Source organism: Oncorhynchus kisutch, linkage group LG21 (assembly GCF_002021735.2).
Source record: "Oncorhynchus kisutch isolate 150728-3 linkage group LG21, Okis_V2, whole genome shotgun sequence".
Classification (NCBI taxonomy): Eukaryota; Metazoa; Chordata; class Actinopteri; order Salmoniformes; family Salmonidae; genus Oncorhynchus; species Oncorhynchus kisutch.
This window is the reverse complement of record NC_034194.2, coordinates 25,835,078-25,855,922: the sequence shown is the minus strand read 5'-3', so window position 1 is coordinate 25,855,922 and position 20,845 is coordinate 25,835,078. Positions and strand designations below refer to the sequence as shown.

The window sequence follows — 20,845 nt, the reverse complement described above, 5'->3', positions numbered from 1 at the left end:
TATGGCTAAATTACTGCTTTAATGCTTAACCATGACTATGGCTAATTTACCGCTTTAATGCTTAACCATGACTATGGCTAATTTACCACTTTAATGCTTAACCATGACTATGGCTAATTTACCGCATTAATGCTTAACTATGACTATGGCTAATTTACCGCTTTAATGCTTAACCATGACTATGGCTAATTTACCGCTTTAATGTTTAACCATGACTATGGCTAATTTACCGCTTTAATGCTTAACCATGACTATGGCTAATTTACCGCTTTAATGCTTAACCATGACTATGGCTAATTTACCACTTTAATGCTTAACCATGACTATGGCTAATTTACCGCTTTAATGCTTAACCATGACTATGGCTAATTTACCGCTTTAATGCTTAACCATGACTATGGCTAATTTACCGCTTTAATGCTTAACCATGACTATGGCTAATTTACCGCTTTAATGCTTAACCATCACTATGGCTAATTTACCGCTTTAATGCTTAACCATGACTATGGCTAATTTACCGCTTTAATGTTTAACCATGACTATGGCTAATTTACCGCTTTAATGCTTAACCATGACTATGGCTAATTTACCGCTTTAATGCTTAACCATGACTATGGCTAATTTACCGCTTTAATGCTTAACCATGACTATGGCTAATTTACCGCTTTAATGCTTAACCATGAGTTATCCTATTTGTACAAAACGACCGTCCTATTCTAACAACCTACTATATCCTCGTTATTTTTTATTTGTGTTAGCGCCTTACCTCAGGTCTTTTGAGACCTGCCTCCCTATCGATCTTTCTTAAACGTCCGTCAAATTCGTGCTTACTCCTCCATGTCAGGCCAAAAGAGGTGTTCCTCTTATCTTTTCCCTGCATAATTTCTCATCTCCCGTTAATTCCGGGACCTCCTTTGAGGATTTGCTGCCCATTGTTAGTAATCCTTGTAGTTACTATACCTACTCTCAAAATCTGTGTGTGTATTTCTATGATCTATGTATGTGCTTTTTCCCTTTATCCAATTACTATAGTTGTTATTCCTGCACAATCTATGTCTCTATGTCTCTTTTTGTGGATTAGTCAGACCCATTTTGCGCGCACCCGTGAGTTCTTGCCTCTCTCCCTGCTAGTATACTTTTGATCAATTACTGTTAGATCTTAGTATGTTAGATCGGCTAATGTATATTGGCCAAGTTAACGGTTAGGTCTCAACATCGATAGTTTAGTGCAGATACCTTCGCGCCATTACGGATCTGTGTTTTTCCTTTCTTGAAACTTTATCTATAGAGGTGTCGATCGGACATTAGGTTTCACCCGTATTACAACCTATAAGCTATTTTCCAGGGGTCGTAAATCCCTAGTCAGCAGCCTATTTTTCTGTTGTTGCTTGTTCTTTTGACGTTAATATATCGTATCTCCCTCCGCTATATTAGGCTTCCCTTCTTCATTGGATAATCAGACCTAGATGTGCGTAGATTTGACTCTCACCTTTCTGCTAATATACTCCAGATCAATTGCTGTTAGATCTTAATATGTTAGACTGGCTAATGTATCTTGACCAATTTAGCGGTTAGGTCTCAACAGTAGATAGTTTATTGTTAGTGGCCACAGATACCTGGGGTCATAACGGACCCCCTTCTCCTGCTGCCTAGGTGGCTCTACACCCAATTCCTATTTTCCAATTGCCTAGAATATTACCTATATCAGGGTTCTCTCCACACAATTCTAAAAATAGGTCACCTGGTAAGAATGCCCTGTGGGAGTTTTAAAATCAACACCTCTACTACACAAAAACAATCAAATATATTTCTGAATGTAGTTTGAACGTCAATTCCCTATAATTCGTGAATAAAGATTTACTGACCTTCTCGTAGACTGGGAAAAGCAATGTAGGTTAGATTCCGTCACCGTCTCTGCCGACCTTAGATATATACCGACCTGTTATAGAACCCCAATATCTAAGGTCTTTAATTTACGGATCAATGACCCGCCCGTGCACTGTTTTCGGCTTGTTACCTTCGGACAGCAGGGACAGATATTGGAATCCGGCTCTCAAAGGACCAATTGATATGAGAATTTTGTTCTCAATGTTCATAAACCAATTCAATTAACCCATTTGACTTGAATCAGGTCTTAGGTTAATGGGTGATTCAATAGAAGTGTTGTGCATTTCAGTCCCACCCCCCAAAAAAATTAAGCCTCAAACTTTAGGACATTTATTTACATCATGATATGTTCTTATTCAATCCAAGACAATAGCAAGCATATTGTTAGATTCATTTAAAACCTCTTAGAGCTCCCCCCCTACTTTGTGCAATTTCAGCCTGAAGACATACCCAAATCTAACAGCCTGTAGCTCAGGCACAGAACCAAGGATATGCATATTCTTGGTACCATTTGAAAGAAAACACTCTGAAGTTTGTTCATCTTTAAAATGAACAAGATAAAACAAACATTCAGATAGGATGATGGGGACAATTTCAGTGGAAAACATAAGAGGGCAACAGTACTTGTGCAAAGTTTCAGAATGATAACTTCCAAAATGAGTGTGCTACATGACATTCATCATGAAGTCACCCAGGTGTCCCACACAAGTAGCCCAAATGTACCCAAGTGGCCAAATTGGTGAAGGTATACATTTTGAAACAAATAACTATATACAAAATACCAAAATGGTATTCTAACACCCCCCCCCCCAAAAAAATACATTTGGGAAAAAAATGGGGGAGAAAATAATTATTGATTAAAAAATATATGAAAAAATATATATAAATATATATACATTTACAAAATAACGTGGGTAACTATTTACACACTTTCAATATTTGGAAGACCCTCAGTCCTCTATCAAATCAAATCAATTTTCTATAGCCCCAGCCTAAATCCCAAACAGCAAGCAATGCAGGTGTAGAAGCACGGTGGCTAGGAAAAACTCCAGAGAAAGGCAAAAACCTAGGAAGAAACCTAGAGAGGAACCAGGCTATGAGGGGTGGCCAGTCCTCTTTTGTCTGTGCCGGGGGGACATCACAGTGGTTGTAGAGGGTGCAACAGGACAGCACCTCAAGAGTAAAAATGAACATTTTAGGGTTCCATAGCCACAGGCAGAACAGTTAACTGCAACAGCGGCAAGGCCAGGTGGACTGGGGACAGCAAGGAGTCATCATGCCAGGTAGTCCTGACGCATGGTCCTAGGGCTCAGGTCCTCCGAGAGAGAGAAAGAGAGAATTGGAGAGAGCATACTTAAATTCAGACAGGACACCGGATAAGACTCCCATTCGGAGTCAGTGTCACTGTGAAAGAAAATGTTCAGTTAGAATAGTTTCACATATGAGCCCTGTATCAAAAGGTATAATAAACAGATATATGTAGAGAGAGTACAAGAAACATAAGGTTGAATACATTATTATGACCTGCTTGATCTACTGTCTCTTTTATATTATGGCATTTCAGCTAGATCTACTGTCTCTATTATGACAGACCAGCTAGATCTACTGTCTTTATTATATTACAACAGACCAGCTGTATCTACTGTCTCCATTTCACTTTGGCCATTGTTGTGTGGTCCTGCCCTCCCCTCAACAGCCTCAAATAGGCTATTTTATGTGGGGTGGGGTGGCAGACACACGCATCTCACATTTCATGACATTACATGTTTATATATTGCTTCTAAAATTTACAAAACATCACAAATAATATTTTATATTATCAATTTCAAACAAGGGCATTAGCATGATAAGAACTTACCAGTCCAAAACGATGCCCTCTCCCGTTCAAAACATATTCCTCCACAATCACTAAATGAATCGTCCTACAACAATCTCTGTCTCACCTTTCCAAACAATTTATTCAAAAATTGTGTGTACATCTGTATATCTAGACTTAAATTTAGCTTTCCCTGACTTAGTCGCCATAATGATTGATATATAAACAGCTGAATCTGAGCGTTTACCAAACAATGCAATGCATAATATGTGTTTCTCCTTCCGGTATGAAACTTCAATAGCGAATGACTGACTTTACGCTGGAGCTTACTACATGGGTTGGTCTTCCAACACATAAACATGGCCTATTGCCGTTTACCTCAGCTCATTGGCTATCTACCCAGCTAGATTTCAAGACGATCAGTGGTCATTGGGTTAAAAGATAGTCAATCAACAAAACAGCGGGCAAATCATTGGTGCACAATGATGTCATGACTTGTTGTCTTCAAATCGGTTTCTTTCAGTCAATACGTCCCGCGAAATGACCCATCATGTTTGATTGTGTTACAAACAAACCAGTTGATTGCAGTGAAACCAAACATGACTGGAAAAGTCACGTTCTGTGTGAGTTATTTACCTGGAATGTGTCGTCAAATGGAATGAGACGGAATTCACGACACAAGCGGTTCACAAAATGTTTCGTGTTAGGCTATAAAAATGGATTTTATCAAACATAAGATCATTCATTGTGTAACAATGAGCATTGGAATTGCAAACAGATGAAGGTCGTCAAAGGTAAACAATTTATTTTAATGCAATTTGTGAATATGTTATGCCTGTGCTGGTTAAAATTGTTGTTTTTTATGGGTCTCTATGCTCAGATAATCGCATCGTATTCTTTCGCAGTAAATCCTTTTTTAAATCTGACAACGCAGTTGGATTAGCAAGATTCTAGGCTTTCGATACATGTGAGACACTTGTATTTTCATAAATGTTTAATATTACTATTTATGTAGCGATCACCGTATGTTGTGGATTTTCAGCCTGCTAGCGGGTTCCGTGCGCAGAGAGGTTAAAGGGCATTATATGTATAGCATTCTAATAAGGGAAAAGGTACAGGTAACTGACCTGTATCTATAGGCACCTTGAATTGTTTTGAACGTAGGCTATAGTATGTCTATAGGGTTAAGGGCGGCAGGTAACCTAGCAGTTAGAGCGTTGAGCCGGTAACTGAAAGGTTGCTAGTTTAAAAACCCAACAAACTTCAAAAAGTGTTGCTGTACCCTTGAGCAAGGCATTTAATCCTAATTTGCTCAAAGGGGCATTGTCCTACTATGGCTGACCCTGTAAAACAACACGTTTCACTGCACCTACCTGGTGTATGTGAGAAATAAAGTATGTATTGTTTATTGTTTTGTCAAACCCCCCATGTGATCTCTTGATCCTATCGTGGATATGACCTTGTTATGATATGTAAATAAGGAGGCAGGGATAACTAATTTAAAAACATTCAAAATATAGAGCTGAAAAGAGAGCCGAAGAGAAGATGAGGAGATAATGTCATCCACCAATGGCTCTTAATTGTGTTGTTTCAGGCTCCATCGGGAAGAGTGTCACATGTCTTCAGGTAAGGATAAACAACATGTAACAGTGAGGTGCCATTCACTATCTACAGTAGAGCGTTCAAAGAATAACCGCTCAAACACCATGAGGAAACCTATTAACCTCACATAGTATAGGAAGACAACACTCCCTGTCTGGTGGAAAATCAAACAGCCATTTTTCTCCTGTCATCGACTGATGCTTTAAAGCGGCTGTCAACAGTAGAAACGATAACAAAGCATCCTCCCGCCCTTGTTTCGGGAAAAAACTGAGGGATAGGGCTGGAGAAACATACCACTCTCAAATTCTTAGACCGAGCTATGGATGCAAGGACTGACCATCAATGATATGAAAATGATAGTTATTAACCATGTTTTGAGACTATACTGTACAGTGTTTGTTACATTTAATTTGTTTAAAGTAAAACAAGCTTATATTTTGGGTTTTGATGAGGTATGACAGCTGAACTAAGCTCATGAGGCATTTATAAGTTATATTCTTCAAGAATCTATGGGTACATATCATTCATTAATTGGTTAAAAAAAATGGATGTAGCAACTCCATATTGCCCCTTTAAAAGCCTCTAAATAATAACCTGTCATAGGCCTGGACCAGACTGATCTGTCTTTTCTTTTCTCTCTTGTTCTCTTTTTTCTTTTCTATTTTTCTTTCGCTCTTCCTGACACACGGATTCGCTGCTGTGCAGGGTCATTCATAATCTGGGTCGCCTTGGCAACCACTCACACTGATGTGTCATCTACTGAGCAGGGCAGCTTTGACCCTGTCTGAGGGACTGTGTCTGTGTGTCCGTGCCTGCATGTGTGTGTTTGTGTGAGTGTGTGTCCGACCCTGTCAACAGGCCAGTAGGTCAGAAGGCAAAGTCAACAGTCAACTCTCTTCAATGACATGGATTGATGGTAACAGTCATCTCTCCTCAATGACCATGGCTTCATGGTAACAGTCATCTCTCCTCAATGACCATGGCTTCATGGTAACAGTCATCTCTCCTCAATGACCATGGCTTCATGGTAACAGCCCTCCTCAATGACCATGGCTTAATGACCATGGCTTCATGGTAACAGCCCTCCTCAATGACCATGGCTTCATGGTAACAGCCCTCCTCAATAACCATGGCTTCATGGTAACAGTCATCTCTCCTCAATGACCATGGCTTCATGGTAACAGCTCTCCTCAATGACCATGGCTTAATGACCATGGCTTCATGGTAACAGCTCTCCTCAATGACCATGGCTTCATGATAACAGTCTGGCAAATTATAACAAATCAACACCCTTCTCGTCCTCCACTTCTTACTCACCCCTCTCCTCCCCCTCCCCCTCTCCTCTCTCACCCCCTCTCCTCTCACTCACCCCGTCTCCTCCCCCTCTCCTCTCTCTCACCCACTCTCCTCCCCTCTCCTCTCACTCACCCCTCTACCTCACCCAACAACATCATAACACACACCCACACAGATCATTCCAGTTGATGAAAAACACATTTTCACTACCTAATCAAATTAAGACCTCAATTTGCCAGATAATTTTGTTTTGGTAAATAAAGCATTAGCAGCACTAAACTACATATAGCCTACCACAGCTCACAGGCTCACATACTGTGGAGGCTACATAGACTCACATCAAAGTGACTCACATCATACAGATGCACATACAGACATGCATGAATGTACAAGTACACACGGTTACACACACAAACAGAGAGAAAGAGAGGAGAGAGAGAGAGAAAGAGAGAGAGAGAGAAAGAGAGAGAGAGAGAAGAGGGGGAAAGGATAGACAAAGACACACAGAGAGAGATGGAGAGAAAGACAGAGAGAGAGAGACAGACAGACAGACAGACAGACAATTGTATTGGTGATCCTGCCAAATGTTCTCCCAACTGTACACACCGGATGATACATAAAAAAATAGGATCTGTTTTTCCTCTGGAAGAGGACTTCTGATTTATTGGTCTGTAAAAAAGGAACAGCTCCACCAGGACTATCAATGCTGTACTGTACTGTATTGGCTTTCACTTACATTGATCATAAAATGACTGTCTTACCCTTTCCACAGGGAAAATAAAAATTCAATCACTTATAGAGAAGGGGAAATCAATCCCCATGAAACATCACACTGCTTTTCCTTTCATTAATTAGACACAGTACAATGGTTTATTATAATAGAGAATTTTTGGGCAGCAACCTAGAAAATAATCTAGGGGAAACACTGGAACCCCAAAAACGGAGAGGACTCGCTGACTCGTGATGCTACACTCTAATGTAGGGATTCATGAACTTTTTCAGCCTGGGACCCAAATGAGAAATTCTATGTGTTCCTGGGACACAAGCTCAGGAAAATATGCAACTATATGTAAATATCTGAAAATTTCATTGCCCTTATGCCCCCCCAAAAAAGAAGCAATATATACAAAAACAAAAAACAATGAAATACCCAGAAATATATGTTCATGTTTATTTTTCCCCATTAAAAACACTCTTACACTTACACTCTTACACTTACACTTACACTCTTACACTTCCTGTCTAGGTTGGAACTGTTTCTGTTCAAATTCAATAAATAATTTCATTCTGAACTGGAATAAACGGATTGATCACATCACACAGATGTATAACAGAAAACACACAGGCTCAGTTTTAGTGCAACCCTTTTAGTGCAACCCTAAGTAACAGTACAGATGAAAAATTATCAGGCCTACTGTACATCTTACTGTAGGAAGTATTGTTGATAGAAGGTCTAGGTTGGAACTGTTGCTGTTAAAATACGTATGTTTTTAATCTGAACTGGAATAATCTGATTGATCACCTAACACAGAGGTAGCCCAGATAACACACACACACAGTCCTAATGAGAGGTGTGTGGCTGGTTGAAGATTCAACAAGCAGGTATATTCTGGTCTCAGTTTGACAGTACAACACTGGTCATTCTTACCATTCGGTCTGTTTCTCAGCATTCAGTCTGTTTCTGTACTTGAGAACCCTGACTTAGGTAGGTACAGTTGAAGTCAGAAGTCAGAGGTTTTTTCAACCACTCTACAAATTTCTTGTTAACAAATGATAGTTTTGGCAAGTCAGTTAGGACATCTACTTTGTGCATGACACAAGTAATTTTCCAACAATTGTTTACAGACCCAGAATTTCACTTAAAATTCACTGTATCACAATTCCAGTGGGTCAGAAGTTTACATACACTAAGTCGACTGTGCCTTTAAACAGCTTGGAAAATTCCAGAAAATTATGTAATGGCTTTAGAAGCTTCTAATAGGCTAATTGACATCATTTGAGTCAATTAGATTTGTATTTTTGCTTGACATCATGGGAAAATCAAAAGAAATCTGCCAAAACCTCAGAAAAAAAATTTGCAGACCTCCACAAGTCTGGTTCATCCTTGGGAGCAATTTCCAAATGCCTGAAGGTTCCACGTTCATCTGTACAAACAATAGTACGCAAGTATAAACACCATGGGACTACGCAGCCATCATACCACTCAGGAAGGAGAAGTGTTCTGTCTCCTAGAGATGAACGTACTTTGGTGCCAAAAGTGAAAATCAATCACAGAACAACCGCAAAGGACCTTGTGAAGATGCTGGAGGAAATGGGTACAAAAGTATCTATATCCACAGTAAAAACAAGTCCTACATCGGCATAACCTGAAAGGCCGCTCAGCAAGGAATAAACCACTGCTCCAAAATCACCATAAAAAAGCCAGACTACGGTTTGCAACTGCACAAGGGGACAAAGTCCGTAGTTTTTGGAGGAATGTCCTCTGGTCTGATGAAACAAAAATAGAACTGTTTGGCCATAATGACCATCGTTACGTTTGAAGGAAAAAGGGGGAGGCTTGCAATCTGAAGAACACCATCCCAACTGGTAAGCATGGGGGTGGCAGCATCATGTTGTGGGGGTGCTTTGCTGCAGGAGGAGCTGCTGCACTTAGACATCAGCCGATCATTAGACATCAGTCAGGAAGTTAAAGCTTGGTCACAAATGGGTCTTCCAAATGGACAATGACCCCAAGCATACTTCCAAGGACAACAAAGTCAAGGTATTGGAGTGGCCATCACAATGCCCTGACCTCAATCCTACCTCAAATCCTACATTTGTGGGCAGAACTGAAAAAGCGTGTGAGAACATGAAGGCCTTCAAACCTGACTAATGCTAGTTCACGATCCTCCACTCTAATGCTAATTCATATTGCTATACTCTAATGCTAGTTCATGATGCTACACACTGATGCTAGTTCATGATGCTCCATGATGTACATGATGTACATGATGCTCCATTCTAATGCTAGTTCATGATGCTCCACTCTAATGCTAATTCATGATGCTACACTCTAATGCTAATTCATGATGCTACACTCTAATGCTAGTTCATGATGCACCACTCTAATGCTAGTTCATGATGCTACATTCTAATGCTAATTCATGATGCTACACTCTAATGCTAGTTCATGATGCCCCATTCTAATGCTAGTTCATGATGCTCCACTCTAATGCTAATTCATGATGCTCCACTCTAATGCTAATTCATGATGCTCCACTCTAATACTAATTCATGATGTTACGCTCTAATGCTAGTTCATGATGCTACACTCTAATACTAGTTCATGATGCTACACTGTAATACTAGTTCATGATGCTCCATTCTAATGCCAGTTCATGATGCTCCATTCTAATGACAGTTCATGATGCTCCACTCTATTGCCAGTTCTCAACCACCATCTTAGGCCAGAGCCCTGGGGCCTGAGAGCTGAGGACACTAGACAGCTGAGGTCAGTGTGAGTGAACAGCGTTTCCCCAAGGGAAGGGAGGGGAACACTAATGAATAGTAATCAGGTTGTAAATTGCAACCCTCTACAGGAAATTAGAGACTGATTGAAGGCTCCTCATCTTCCTGCACATCATTGATCCTCAGCATCCGTCACCACAGCAACACTCACTCAGACCTCCCCAGGTTGAACTGAACTCACTAAGCCTGGGACACTTCTGTTCTCTCATCTCGTGTTTGTGATTAGGATAGGCATTAAATAAATCTGATCTATGACCAGTTAGTCACTCGTTACACTGGCACCGGGCCTGACAGGTGTGAGGTGTGGTGTTGATCCAGAGACCGTTTGTTTGTGTTTTGTGGGGTAGGGCCTATTCTAAAGGTTAGATTATGATTGGCACTTCTCTCTGAAGCCCCTGCCCTCAGAGTAGAGGGCTGACATAAACTCATTTTTAGATTATAACGATGTAAAAAATATTGGAAGCCACTAATATATTTCATCATGGTAAACCCAAAGTGACCTTCAAGACAGACTGGGCACTGACCACTGACCGCTCGATCACCTGTAATGGTTGCTTGGGAACCTGAGAGCACACTGCGATGCAGCAGTCACTTAGGTGAGATCAATACAGGGTAGTGTTTCTGTAAGAACATATGAGGTCAACAACACAGGACAAAGCACACCAAAAACCTTTATGTGACCTGTATACCTTGTTTGAGTATGGTGGCCTGGCAAGGTTGACTCAATCTCTGATGACTTTATCCCTAATCATGATCTTCAGCTTCAGTTTGGGGTAAATCACCAGCTCCCTCCTGTTGCCAAGCGTCAGGTTCCTCTGTGCACCTAGATACGCGCCCCCATTCCCCCCAACCCGGTCACTATTTGGTTCGATCCAAGACTTTGATTTCCAGGAGTTTAGACTACTGGTCCAACAGGTGGTTGTTTGGTAGCGTGGTGGGGATCGGCTCAAGCATGAAATACAGCCCGGCAACTGCCTCATCCTCAGCTTTCAGCCTTTGCACCGCTTCATGGATCCTTTGTAGTTGGTGTGGTATGTAGACACCATCGCCTTCCAGATCATAGTAGCCGTTATCCACGAAGGACTCCACAAACTGAGAGAACCATGGCTACCCCCTCTTGACAGCAGAGAGAAAAAAAATACGTTTTAAAGTTAATTTCCTGCCATTGGGCGTTTAGAACCTGTTGCAGTTGTAAAGCAAGTTTTCTACAGTTCTACACATTTTGGGGTTTTAGTGAATTTTTGTCAATTTGAAAATACGTTCCATGCGATTCTACTCATTTTGCCATGGGGCAGATATACATTTTTGGAGTTTTAAAGCTAATTTCCTGAAATTCTACTCATTTTGCCATGGGGCAGATATACATGTTTGGAGTTTTAAAGCTAATTTCCTGAAATTCTACTCATTTTGCCATGGGGTGGAGAGAAATAATTTGATACGTTTTACAGATAATGTCCTGCAATTCTACACATGCCATGTTAATGATATCTGAGCAAGAGTAAGTAACCAAATCAATGGAGGTCAGGGACCCTGGGTATGTGCCCTGCTTGCCCGGTTGGTCATTCTGCCATGATTACCAGACATTTAGATAACTGACTAGACTAACTTAGCAATCTAATAATTGTCAGCTGACATGGCTAATTGAGTGACTATCAGTGACTGACAAAACAAGTGAAAAACTGCTGATGCACAACCACATTTCGAACTTGCACCTTGTGTTTTCTAGTATTCCAACTCTTGTAAGTTGAGACCTGATTGAGTTCTTAAACTACCTTTCTAGTGGCCAGGGGCCCCCTAGTGGCCAGGGGCCCTAAATGACAAATGATGTTGCTTATGCCTGGAGCCAGCACTGGAGAGAGCTTGAGGGTCTTCAGCCACTCAAACACGATGCTGGGTCCACTGGTGGTCATTTTGGGGAACAAAATGAAGAACAATGTGAAGGAAAAAAGTTCACAGCACTTCATTGTTTTCCCTCAACCTAATTATTCAGTAAATAACCAGATAAACACTCTAGTAGTGAGTGATTTAGCTTTTTCTAATGACAATCCTGACGAACGTAGTACCCTCATCATCTAGCTCCATATTCAATGACCAAATGTACCTTTCACACATACTTAAAGTGTTTGCCAGTTACAGGAACGTCCCCAGTATCCCCACTATGAATAGTCACCAGGAAGAAAACCTAGGAAGAAACCTAGAGAGGAACCAGGCTATGTGGGGTGGCCAGTCCTCTTCTGGCTGTGCCGGGTGGAGATTATAACAGAATATGGCCAAGATGTTCAAATGTTCATAAATGACCAGCATGGTCCAATAATAATAAGGCAGAACAGTTGAAACTGGAGCAGCAGTATCCTCAGTATCCCCACTATGAATAGTCCCCAGTATCCCGCCTATGATTAGTCCCCAGTATCCCCACTATGAATAGTCCCCAGTATCCCCACTATGAATAGTCCCCAGTATCCCCACTATGATAATTCCCCAGTATCCCCACTATGATTAGTCCCCAGTATCCCCACTATGAATAGTCCCCAGTATCCCCACTATGAATAGTCCCCAGTATCCCCACTATGAATAGTCCCCAGTATCCCCACTATGATTAGTCCCCAGTATCCCCACTATGAATAGTCCCCAGTATCCTCACTATGAATAGTCCCCAGTATCCCCACTATGAATAGTCCCCAGTATCCCCACTATGAATAGTCCCCAGTATCCCGCCTATGATTAGTCCCCAGTATCCCCACTATGAATAGTCCCCAGTATCCCCACTATGATTAGTCCCCAGTATCCCCACTATGAATAGTCCCCAGTATCCCCACTATGATAATTCCCCAGTATCCCCACTATGATTAGTCCCCAGTATCCCCACTATGAATAGTCCCCAGTATCCCCACTATGAATAGTCCCCAGTATCCCCACTATGATTAGTCCCCAGTATCCCCACTATGAATAGTCCCCAGTATCCTCACTATGAATAGTCCCCAGTATCCCCACTATGATTAGTCCCCAGTATCCCCACTATGATTAGTCCCCAGTAACCCCACTATGAATAGTCCCCAGTATCCCCACTATGAATAGTCCCCAGCATCCCCACTATGAATAGTCCCCAGCATCCCCACTATGAATAGTCCCCAGTATCCCCACTATGATTAATCCCCAGTATCCCCACTACGATTAGTCCCCAGTACCATACCAATGCACTTGTGTCTTAGAGGTCCTGCCTGGATTCCACTCAAACGAATGGAACTGATATGTGAGTGTTTGCTGCCATCTAGTGAAAATGTTTGATTCATCACTAACTGCCTGGAGTCTGGATTCTGGGACTTGACCTTGATGAGATCATCCTGATGCTCAGCTTTAACCCTCAAACTATATGTTACTGTCTGAGGCACACACTTTTAGATATCCCAGATGTTATATCAATGCTGTATGACTATAGCTTCGGCCTCAAGTCAGTACTGTAACCAGTTATTACTGACTTATTGATAAATAATTAAAGGAGCAGCACCTCCCTGCAAAGATGACACAATGCATTCACCTTAGTCTTCATGAAGAAACACGGAGAATAAACCGACACCAAAGGTATGCATGTTTTCCACTTTTATTTTCCATTGCACAGTCATTTCTATCTACAGAATTATTTCTAAATTGTTTGTGGCAGCAGATAAAGTCATAAACATCCATGTGAAATTTGCATAAAACTGTACAAGAAAATTGGCTACAATGAGAAAATACTGCAACCCACTGATAACTGTTAAATCCAGGACAGAAATGGCATTATGGCGGACAGACTCCCTCTTGTGAGTATGAATAATACCAGGTAAGAAGAATACTGCGTACTGAGTGTGTGGGCAAGAAACAACTCACTCAAAGACAAGAGAAAACTCATCGAAAATCTGAAAAATAAAAGAGATCTAGAATGAACGGGAAGGACCTTAATATATATATTTTTTTGTAAGTCATTTTTTCTCCTTGGAAGATTGAAGCAGGGCTACCTATCAACAACCACACAACAGTGCATACTAGAACACAGAAAAAGAGACCAAACCTGCACGTTAGTATCTCCAAAATGAGCCACTTGGAATTGTTACTAGAGTAGAAGGAGAATGCATTAGAAGACAAGCCAGGGAGAGTTGAAGCATGATGTGTGTAGACTGAGACACTGAACATGCGAGGCCGGTCAATGATGGAGCCACATTACACAGAGGTTGCATCATCCTGCTGATGCAGACATCCTCTCCTTACTGTGGTTAGTGTGTCATTACTGTGCTTACTGTGTCGTTACTGTGGTTACTGTGTTATTTCTTTTATTTTCTTCCCATACTCTCTTGCTGATTTTCCACAATTGATTTGACACAGATTGATTGGTCACCAAAATTAAGCATTTTGAGACAAGAAAACAAGTCATTATCGATCATACAGCACGAAAAAATGTCAAAGACCACAAAGTTGAACATTTAAGATAATGTGCTGGTCATAGCAACAGTGGAATGCTCCTATGGTCCTTTTAGGAGAAGGTGCAGGCTACTTAGAAGTTAGCCAATTACCACTTTGGAACTTTTATGATGGGCACAATGTTGTGAATACAATGGTTGTTCCATACTAAAAACCTGCTACCCTCACTAATAATAATCATTTGGTGGGTGCTTATATTTGTCCTATTTCACACATGTACAAGGGTGTATTAATATGCATGTGTGAATTGGAAATGTTCGTTTTTTTGCATATCCCACTCTCCTTGAGAAGGGAACCTAGCCCTGTGACCGGGTCAGAATGCACAGTTCCCAAGGCCCCATATAGACCTATGCCTATTGTATTTTAATTAGTAAAACTTCTGGAATGCCAAGTTGAGTAACAGAACAAGGAAACAAAAGCTAAAGTAACTCTTTGGCGTCATTAAAAATATGGCAGCTGTCCTTGAGTCGCTTGCTTGAGCAACACCCAACACTTTTCCAATTGGTCTTAGATTGTCAAATTATTTACCTATTTACAACAGAACGATAGAGAAGCCTGGCAGAGCATTGAAGGACATACAAATGAGTGCTTTCACCACTGAAATAGGGATAGAAACAGATTTCTAAACATCAGACGGTTTCGACACACCACACATATAGCAGCGTCTCTTACATTTAAATAAATCAAATGTCAATAAACAGACCACTCAAACTGACAAAATATTTTACGGACAATTCTCAAGGAAAACTAGAAAAGTTTCAGTCTTCAAAAACGTATGACTTTGCGTGAACGTACATACTGTATATATAGTCCTGCATATTTGAACACAAACAAATAGGTTTATTCCCATGTGTTAATAGTAATCACCAAGTTCACGTGCACTTCAGGATCACATGTCCATAGAGTATATTTACTCCTGAATATCAATCCAATAGGTCTGGATAGACCAGCAGTGTATAGGCCTACTGGAACACTGACATCTTTCATACAGGGTCACTAACAAGCCCAAACTGTAGCAGATGTTAATGGCATGATGAGATCAGGGAGGAAGGTAGCATTTACATGTCAAATAAAAGACTTCAGGGAGAGACGGAGACAGTGACAGTCTTGCCTCTGGAGTTCTGATCTGTGTCTGACACCTGATATGAAACATTATTGATGGTGACGTGTACTGATCTGAATGATAAATCTATGTATTTTATATCCATGACCTGTTTTTAATCCAGCCCTTTTTATAAGGATAGCTTTATGGGAGTTTAATAAAGACACAAAACATACTGGCAACATGACCAAATAAAAACACATCATCATTCACAATGTTCACGACAGCTAAGAAAAAGAAAAACAGATTTACAATAACAGAACAAAACAAACAAGAAGAGATGAATTAAAGGTAGAGTTAGCGAAATTACATTGCACGAGCAGCACCACAGCTATGGCAATGAGCAAGATACAAGACTTCGCTCTCACATAATCACACACAGTATCTGCTCCTGTGCACGCACTGGTGCGTTTTGCGCACTTACAGTATGGTAGCCACGGGACCAAAACAGCTGAGAAGTTTAGCCTCGTGCTCCAAAGCTCTTAGTTGCTGCAGAAATTGACCCACTATGCTGTTTACTTTGTGCATCTACATCATACAGCTGACTCTACCTTTAAAACATGGTGAATACAGTTGGGAACGATGTGAAAACAGTGAATCTATATGATGAGGAGAGTCTAGTCGGAGCAAGGAGAGGGGATCCAGTGTACATTGGAATTACCTGTTTTTTTTATCCTGCAACTATGATATCACCTCCTGTGACTTTGAGTAGAGCTTCCTTTGCCCCTCACACCACCAGTCTGTCTCCACCTGTAAAGTTGTCCTCTTGTTGTTTTGCACTTGACAGTGGGAAGTGAATACAGCTTTGATCATTTATATAGATTTATGTATATATAATTATGTATATATATATTCTTTTTTTCCTCTTTTTACATTTACATTTTTTTTTGTAGTTGTTTCTTCATTGTTTATTTTTTCTCTCAGTTGTGTTTGAATGTGTCTGTTAGTATATGCCCCGGATTGGTTGGAGCAGAGACAACGGCACAGAACATTTTGCCGAATGAGGATGAGGGAACCCCAGAGCTCCAGTCAATCGGCAGGTCACAGATGGGAAAAACAAACAATAACCAAAAAGAGAACACCTCTTTTCTCTCCAGTCCGTTCCTCAGTTTGTAACCTTATGACTGAAGTAAATACAGTATACAACATTGTGCTAGGAAAGCGTGTCCCACGTGTCCAGTGGAGGAAGGAGGGATGGATAGAGAGATGGAGGAGGGGGGCATGTAGAGTCCAGATGAAGCTATGTCCCTTTGGCTCTGCTCCCCCCTCTCAGATCAGAACTGGTACCACTTCTTGTCTTTGCACTTCAGCATCATCTTTAGAGAGGGGAAAATGGAACACTAGTGTTACAGAAAACTCCCCATTGTCTTGCTCTAAGGGCTATTCCGGACGCTAACGAATTTGTGTTATTAAACAGGAATTAAATGAGGAATTGGCATGCTCAGCTCAAAGGTTTGTGGTAACAAAAAATATTTGGGTGCAGGGTTCAAAAGCCATACACTGGAAGAAAGGAAAATCCTGCACTCGCTGAAATATTCTTTACGTTTTTATTGTCAGCGTTTCGAGGGCAGCCTTCGCCAGCGTTTGAATGCTGAAGAAAGCTGTTTGCTCTGACCACGTCCATTTGTTCTGACCTCTGCTGCTAAAAAAACAAACATTAAAACGTAAGAATATTTCAGAGAGTGTGGGTTCCTTCTTTTTTCCAGTGTAGCCTCATAATATAACACCTTCCTACAGGATGAAGTTGCCCCAAGACACTGATCTCAGATTAGTTTGATGTTTCGTATCATAATGTAACGTCTTACGTCGTGGGCGTGTTTGCCAAAGGAGTCGGCGCTGGCCAACATGGCAGCCGTCCTCTCGTCCAGCTCGCCCAGTTTCTGCCCTCTCTCATCCAGTGCTATCCGGGCACGCGCCAGGTCGGCCACCACGCCCGAGGCTGCCCCCTTCATGCCCTCCAGGCCCTGAGGACCTGGGATGTGCTGGGCAAGGCCACGGGACGCCTTACCTGCCTGCGTCTCACCAACTAGAGGAGAGGGGGAGAGGGGGAGAGGGGGAGAGGGAGAGCCAGAAAGACAAGAGATAGGAAAAAGAGTGGGAGAGAATGAGATTGAGAGGGAAAGAGAAATGTGGCAAACTTAACACTGAATATATAGATAAAATAGTTACTCTGTGCATGTGTACACTATAGTATGTGTGTGTTATGTTCTATGTGTGTCACTTACATAGTTCCTCTCTGTCCAGGGAAGTTGCTCCTCCCCCAAAAAGGCCCTTGAAGAATCCTCGGTTGGGAGCCTCTGGGGTTTCCACTGGTGTGAACAGTTCTCCCAGCATCTCCTGAAACACACATACACACATTAACACAGTTGTATTACATGTGTGTGAGTGTGTGTATTTACATGGTCCTGACCTGTAGGTTCTCACAGGTCTCCTGACTGTATGTGATCCTCTGTATCTCAGTGGGGGAGGTGAGGTACATGGCCTGGCCCAGGTTGGTAAAGCAGAAAGTCCGGGCTATCCGCATGTCTGTCAGTGGCAGGTAGTTTACATCCAGCAACGGTCTCAGCCCCGGCAGACTGCAGACAGACAGAGAGAGAGACCACATACAACATAATGTTACTCAAACACAACATCATTGTGTTTTTCATGTAGAAACCTTGAGTCTAACCCTAGCATTCATTAAGCTCTTTATAGTAATATAGGGATTATCAGTTAGCTTTAGCATATGCATCTATTTTACCTGTGTGTGTGTGTGTGTGTGTGTGTGTGTGTGTGTGTGTGTGTGTGTGTGTGTGTGTGTGTGTGTGTGTGTGTGCGTGTGTGTGTGTGTTTGTATGGCTCACTGACTCACCTGAGGGTCATGATGTGTCCGTTAGCACAGAAGCAGGCCACACAGTTCCCTATGTTCATCTGGACCACGTCAGCCCTCAGGACGAACGATGTCTCTGTGATGCTGTGTTTGAAGATGCAGTTCTGTGAGGGCAGTGCTATGACCTTAGCCTGTTTCTCAGAGCACACCACCGCATACTGGCTCTCCTGCAGCTCCTGGGAGGTGGAGGGCGACACAGAGACCGGGCGGCGTTTACGGGCCTTGTCTCGCTCCTCACTGTCAGCGCCCGCAGCGTTTGGCTCATACCAGGTCTCGAAGGCAGGGGGGAGAAAGGTTCCTGTGTTGTCCAGGAAGGCCATCCTCAGGATACTGCCCTTCAGTCGTGCAAGGGTACCTGGACAGATAAGTGGGATGGAGTGTGTTGAAAATATATCTACAGTGCATTCAGAAAGTATTCAGACCCTTACAACCTTATTCTTTGGGAAAAGTCTCTGATTGGAGTCCACCTGTGGTAAATTCAATTGATTGGACATGATTTGTAAAGGCATTCACTATCCTATATAAGGTCCCACAGTTGACATTGCATGTCAGAGCAAAAACCAAGCCATGAGATGGAAAGAATTGTCCATGGAGCTCTGAGACATGATTGTGTCGAGGCACAGATTTGAGGAAGGGTAAAAATATTGTCTACAGCATTGAAGGTCCCCAAACACAGTGGTTCTCCATCATTCTTAAATGGAAGAAGTTTGGAACCACCAAGACTCTTCCTAGAGCTGGCTGCCCGGCAATCGGGGGAGAAGGGCCTTGGTCAGGGAGGGGACCAAGAACCCGATGGTCACTCTGACAGAGCTCCAGAGTTCCTCTGTGGAGATGGGAGAACATTCAAGAAGGACAACCATCTCTGCAGCACTCCACCAATCAGCCAGAGCCCGGACTTGAACCCGATCGAACATCTCTGGAGAGACCTGAAAATACAGTGCCTTGCGAAAGTATTCGGCCCCCTTGAACTTTGCGACCTTTTGCCACATTTCAGGCTTCAAACATAAAGATATAAAACGGTATTTTTTTGTGAAGAATCAACAACAAGTGGGACACAATCATGAAGTGGAACGACATTTATTGGATATTTCAAACTTTTTTAACAAATCAAAAACTGAAAAATTGGGCGTGCAAAATTATTCAGCCCCCTTAAGTTAATACTTTGTAGCGCCACCTTTTGCTGCGATTACAGCTGTAAGTCGCTTGGGGTATGTCTCTATCAGTTTTGCACATCGAGAGACTGAAATTTTTTCCCATTCCTCCTTGCAAAACAGCTCGAGGTCAGTGATGTTGGATGGAGAGCATTTGTGAACAGCAGTTTTCAGTTCATTCCACAGATTCTCGATTGGATTCAGGTCTGGACTTTGACTTGGCCATTCTAACACCTGGATATGTTTATTTTTGAACCATTCCATTGTAGATTTTGCTTTATGTTTTGGATCATTGTCTTGTTGGAAGACAAATCTCCGTCCCAGTCTCAGGTCTTTTGCAGACTCCATCAGGTTTTCTTCCAGAATGGTCCTGTATTTGGCTCCATCCACAATGCACCTGCACTGTGATAGTCTCAGAGGTCCGTTGAAAGCGCAGAGAGCATCATGAAGAACAAGGAACACACCAGGCAGGTCCGAGATACTGTTGTGAAGAAGTTTAAAGCCGGATTTGGATACAAAAAGATTTCCCAAGCTTTAAACATCCCAAGGAGCACTGTGCAAGCGATAATATTGAAATGGAAGGAGTATCAGACCACTGCAAATCTACCAAGACCTGGCCTTCCCTCTAAACTTTCAGCTCATACAAGGAGAAGACTGATCAGAGATGCAGCCAAGAGGCCCATGATCACTCTGGATGAACTGCAGAGATCTACAGCTGAGGTGGGAGACTCTGTCCATAGGACAACAATCAGTCGTATATTGCACAAATCTGGCCTTTATGGAAGAGTGGCAAGAAGAAAGCCATTTCTTAAAGATATCCATAAAAAGTGTCGTTTAAAGTTTGCCACAAGCCACCTGGGAGACACACCAAACATGTGGAAGAAGGTGCTCTGGTCAGATGAAACCAAAATTGAACTTTTTGGCAACAATGCAAAACGTTATGTTTGGCGTAAAAGCAACACAGCTCATCACCCTGAACACACCATCCCCACTGTCAAACATGGTGGTGGCAGCATCATGGTTTGGGCCTGCTTTTCTTCAGCAGGGACAGGGAAGATGGTTAAAATTGATGGGAAGATGGATGGAGCCAAATACAGGACCATTCTGGAAGAAAACCTGATGGAGTCTGCAAAAGACCTGAGACTGGGACGGAGATTTGTCTT

At 42.0% G+C, this 20,845-nt stretch overlaps 1 protein-coding gene, 1 long non-coding RNA gene and 1 pseudogene across 9 annotated transcripts in view; 1 reads left to right on the top strand and 2 right to left on the bottom strand.

Moving 5' to 3' along the window:
* Positions 1-4,308: 4,308 nt before the first annotated feature.
* On the top strand, positions 4,309-7,834 carry LOC116356213 (uncharacterized). Its single transcript, XR_004204699.1, has 3 exons — positions 4,309-4,497; positions 5,298-5,329; positions 6,011-7,834. It is a non-coding gene; the product is annotated as an uncharacterized LOC116356213 (long non-coding RNA).
* A 2,753-nt stretch (positions 7,835-10,587) lies between these two features.
* LOC109866224 (sterile alpha motif domain-containing protein 5-like) lies at positions 10,588-12,018 on the bottom strand (annotated as a pseudogene).
* Positions 12,019-13,688: 1,670 nt separating this feature from the next.
* The window catches only part of LOC109866606 (syntaxin-binding protein 5), a 147,847-nt gene continuing 140,690 nt past the window's right edge, over positions 13,689-20,845 (bottom strand). For 6 of the 8 annotated variants that reach the window (XM_031800535.1, XM_031800537.1, XM_031800538.1 and 3 more), the window contains 5 exons: positions 18,514-18,886; positions 18,073-18,238; positions 17,888-17,999; positions 17,468-17,688; positions 13,689-16,978 (listed from right to left, as the gene is read on the bottom strand). In XM_031800535.1, the coding sequence (XP_031656395.1) occupies positions 16,937-16,978; positions 17,468-17,688; positions 17,888-17,999; positions 18,073-18,238; positions 18,514-18,886 (914 nt within the window). In that variant the 3' untranslated portion in view covers positions 13,689-16,936. The remainder of the gene's footprint in view (positions 16,979-17,467; positions 17,689-17,887; positions 18,000-18,072; positions 18,239-18,513; positions 18,887-20,845) is intronic. The other 2 variants (XM_031800541.1, XM_031800539.1) reach the window with 1 other exon arrangement.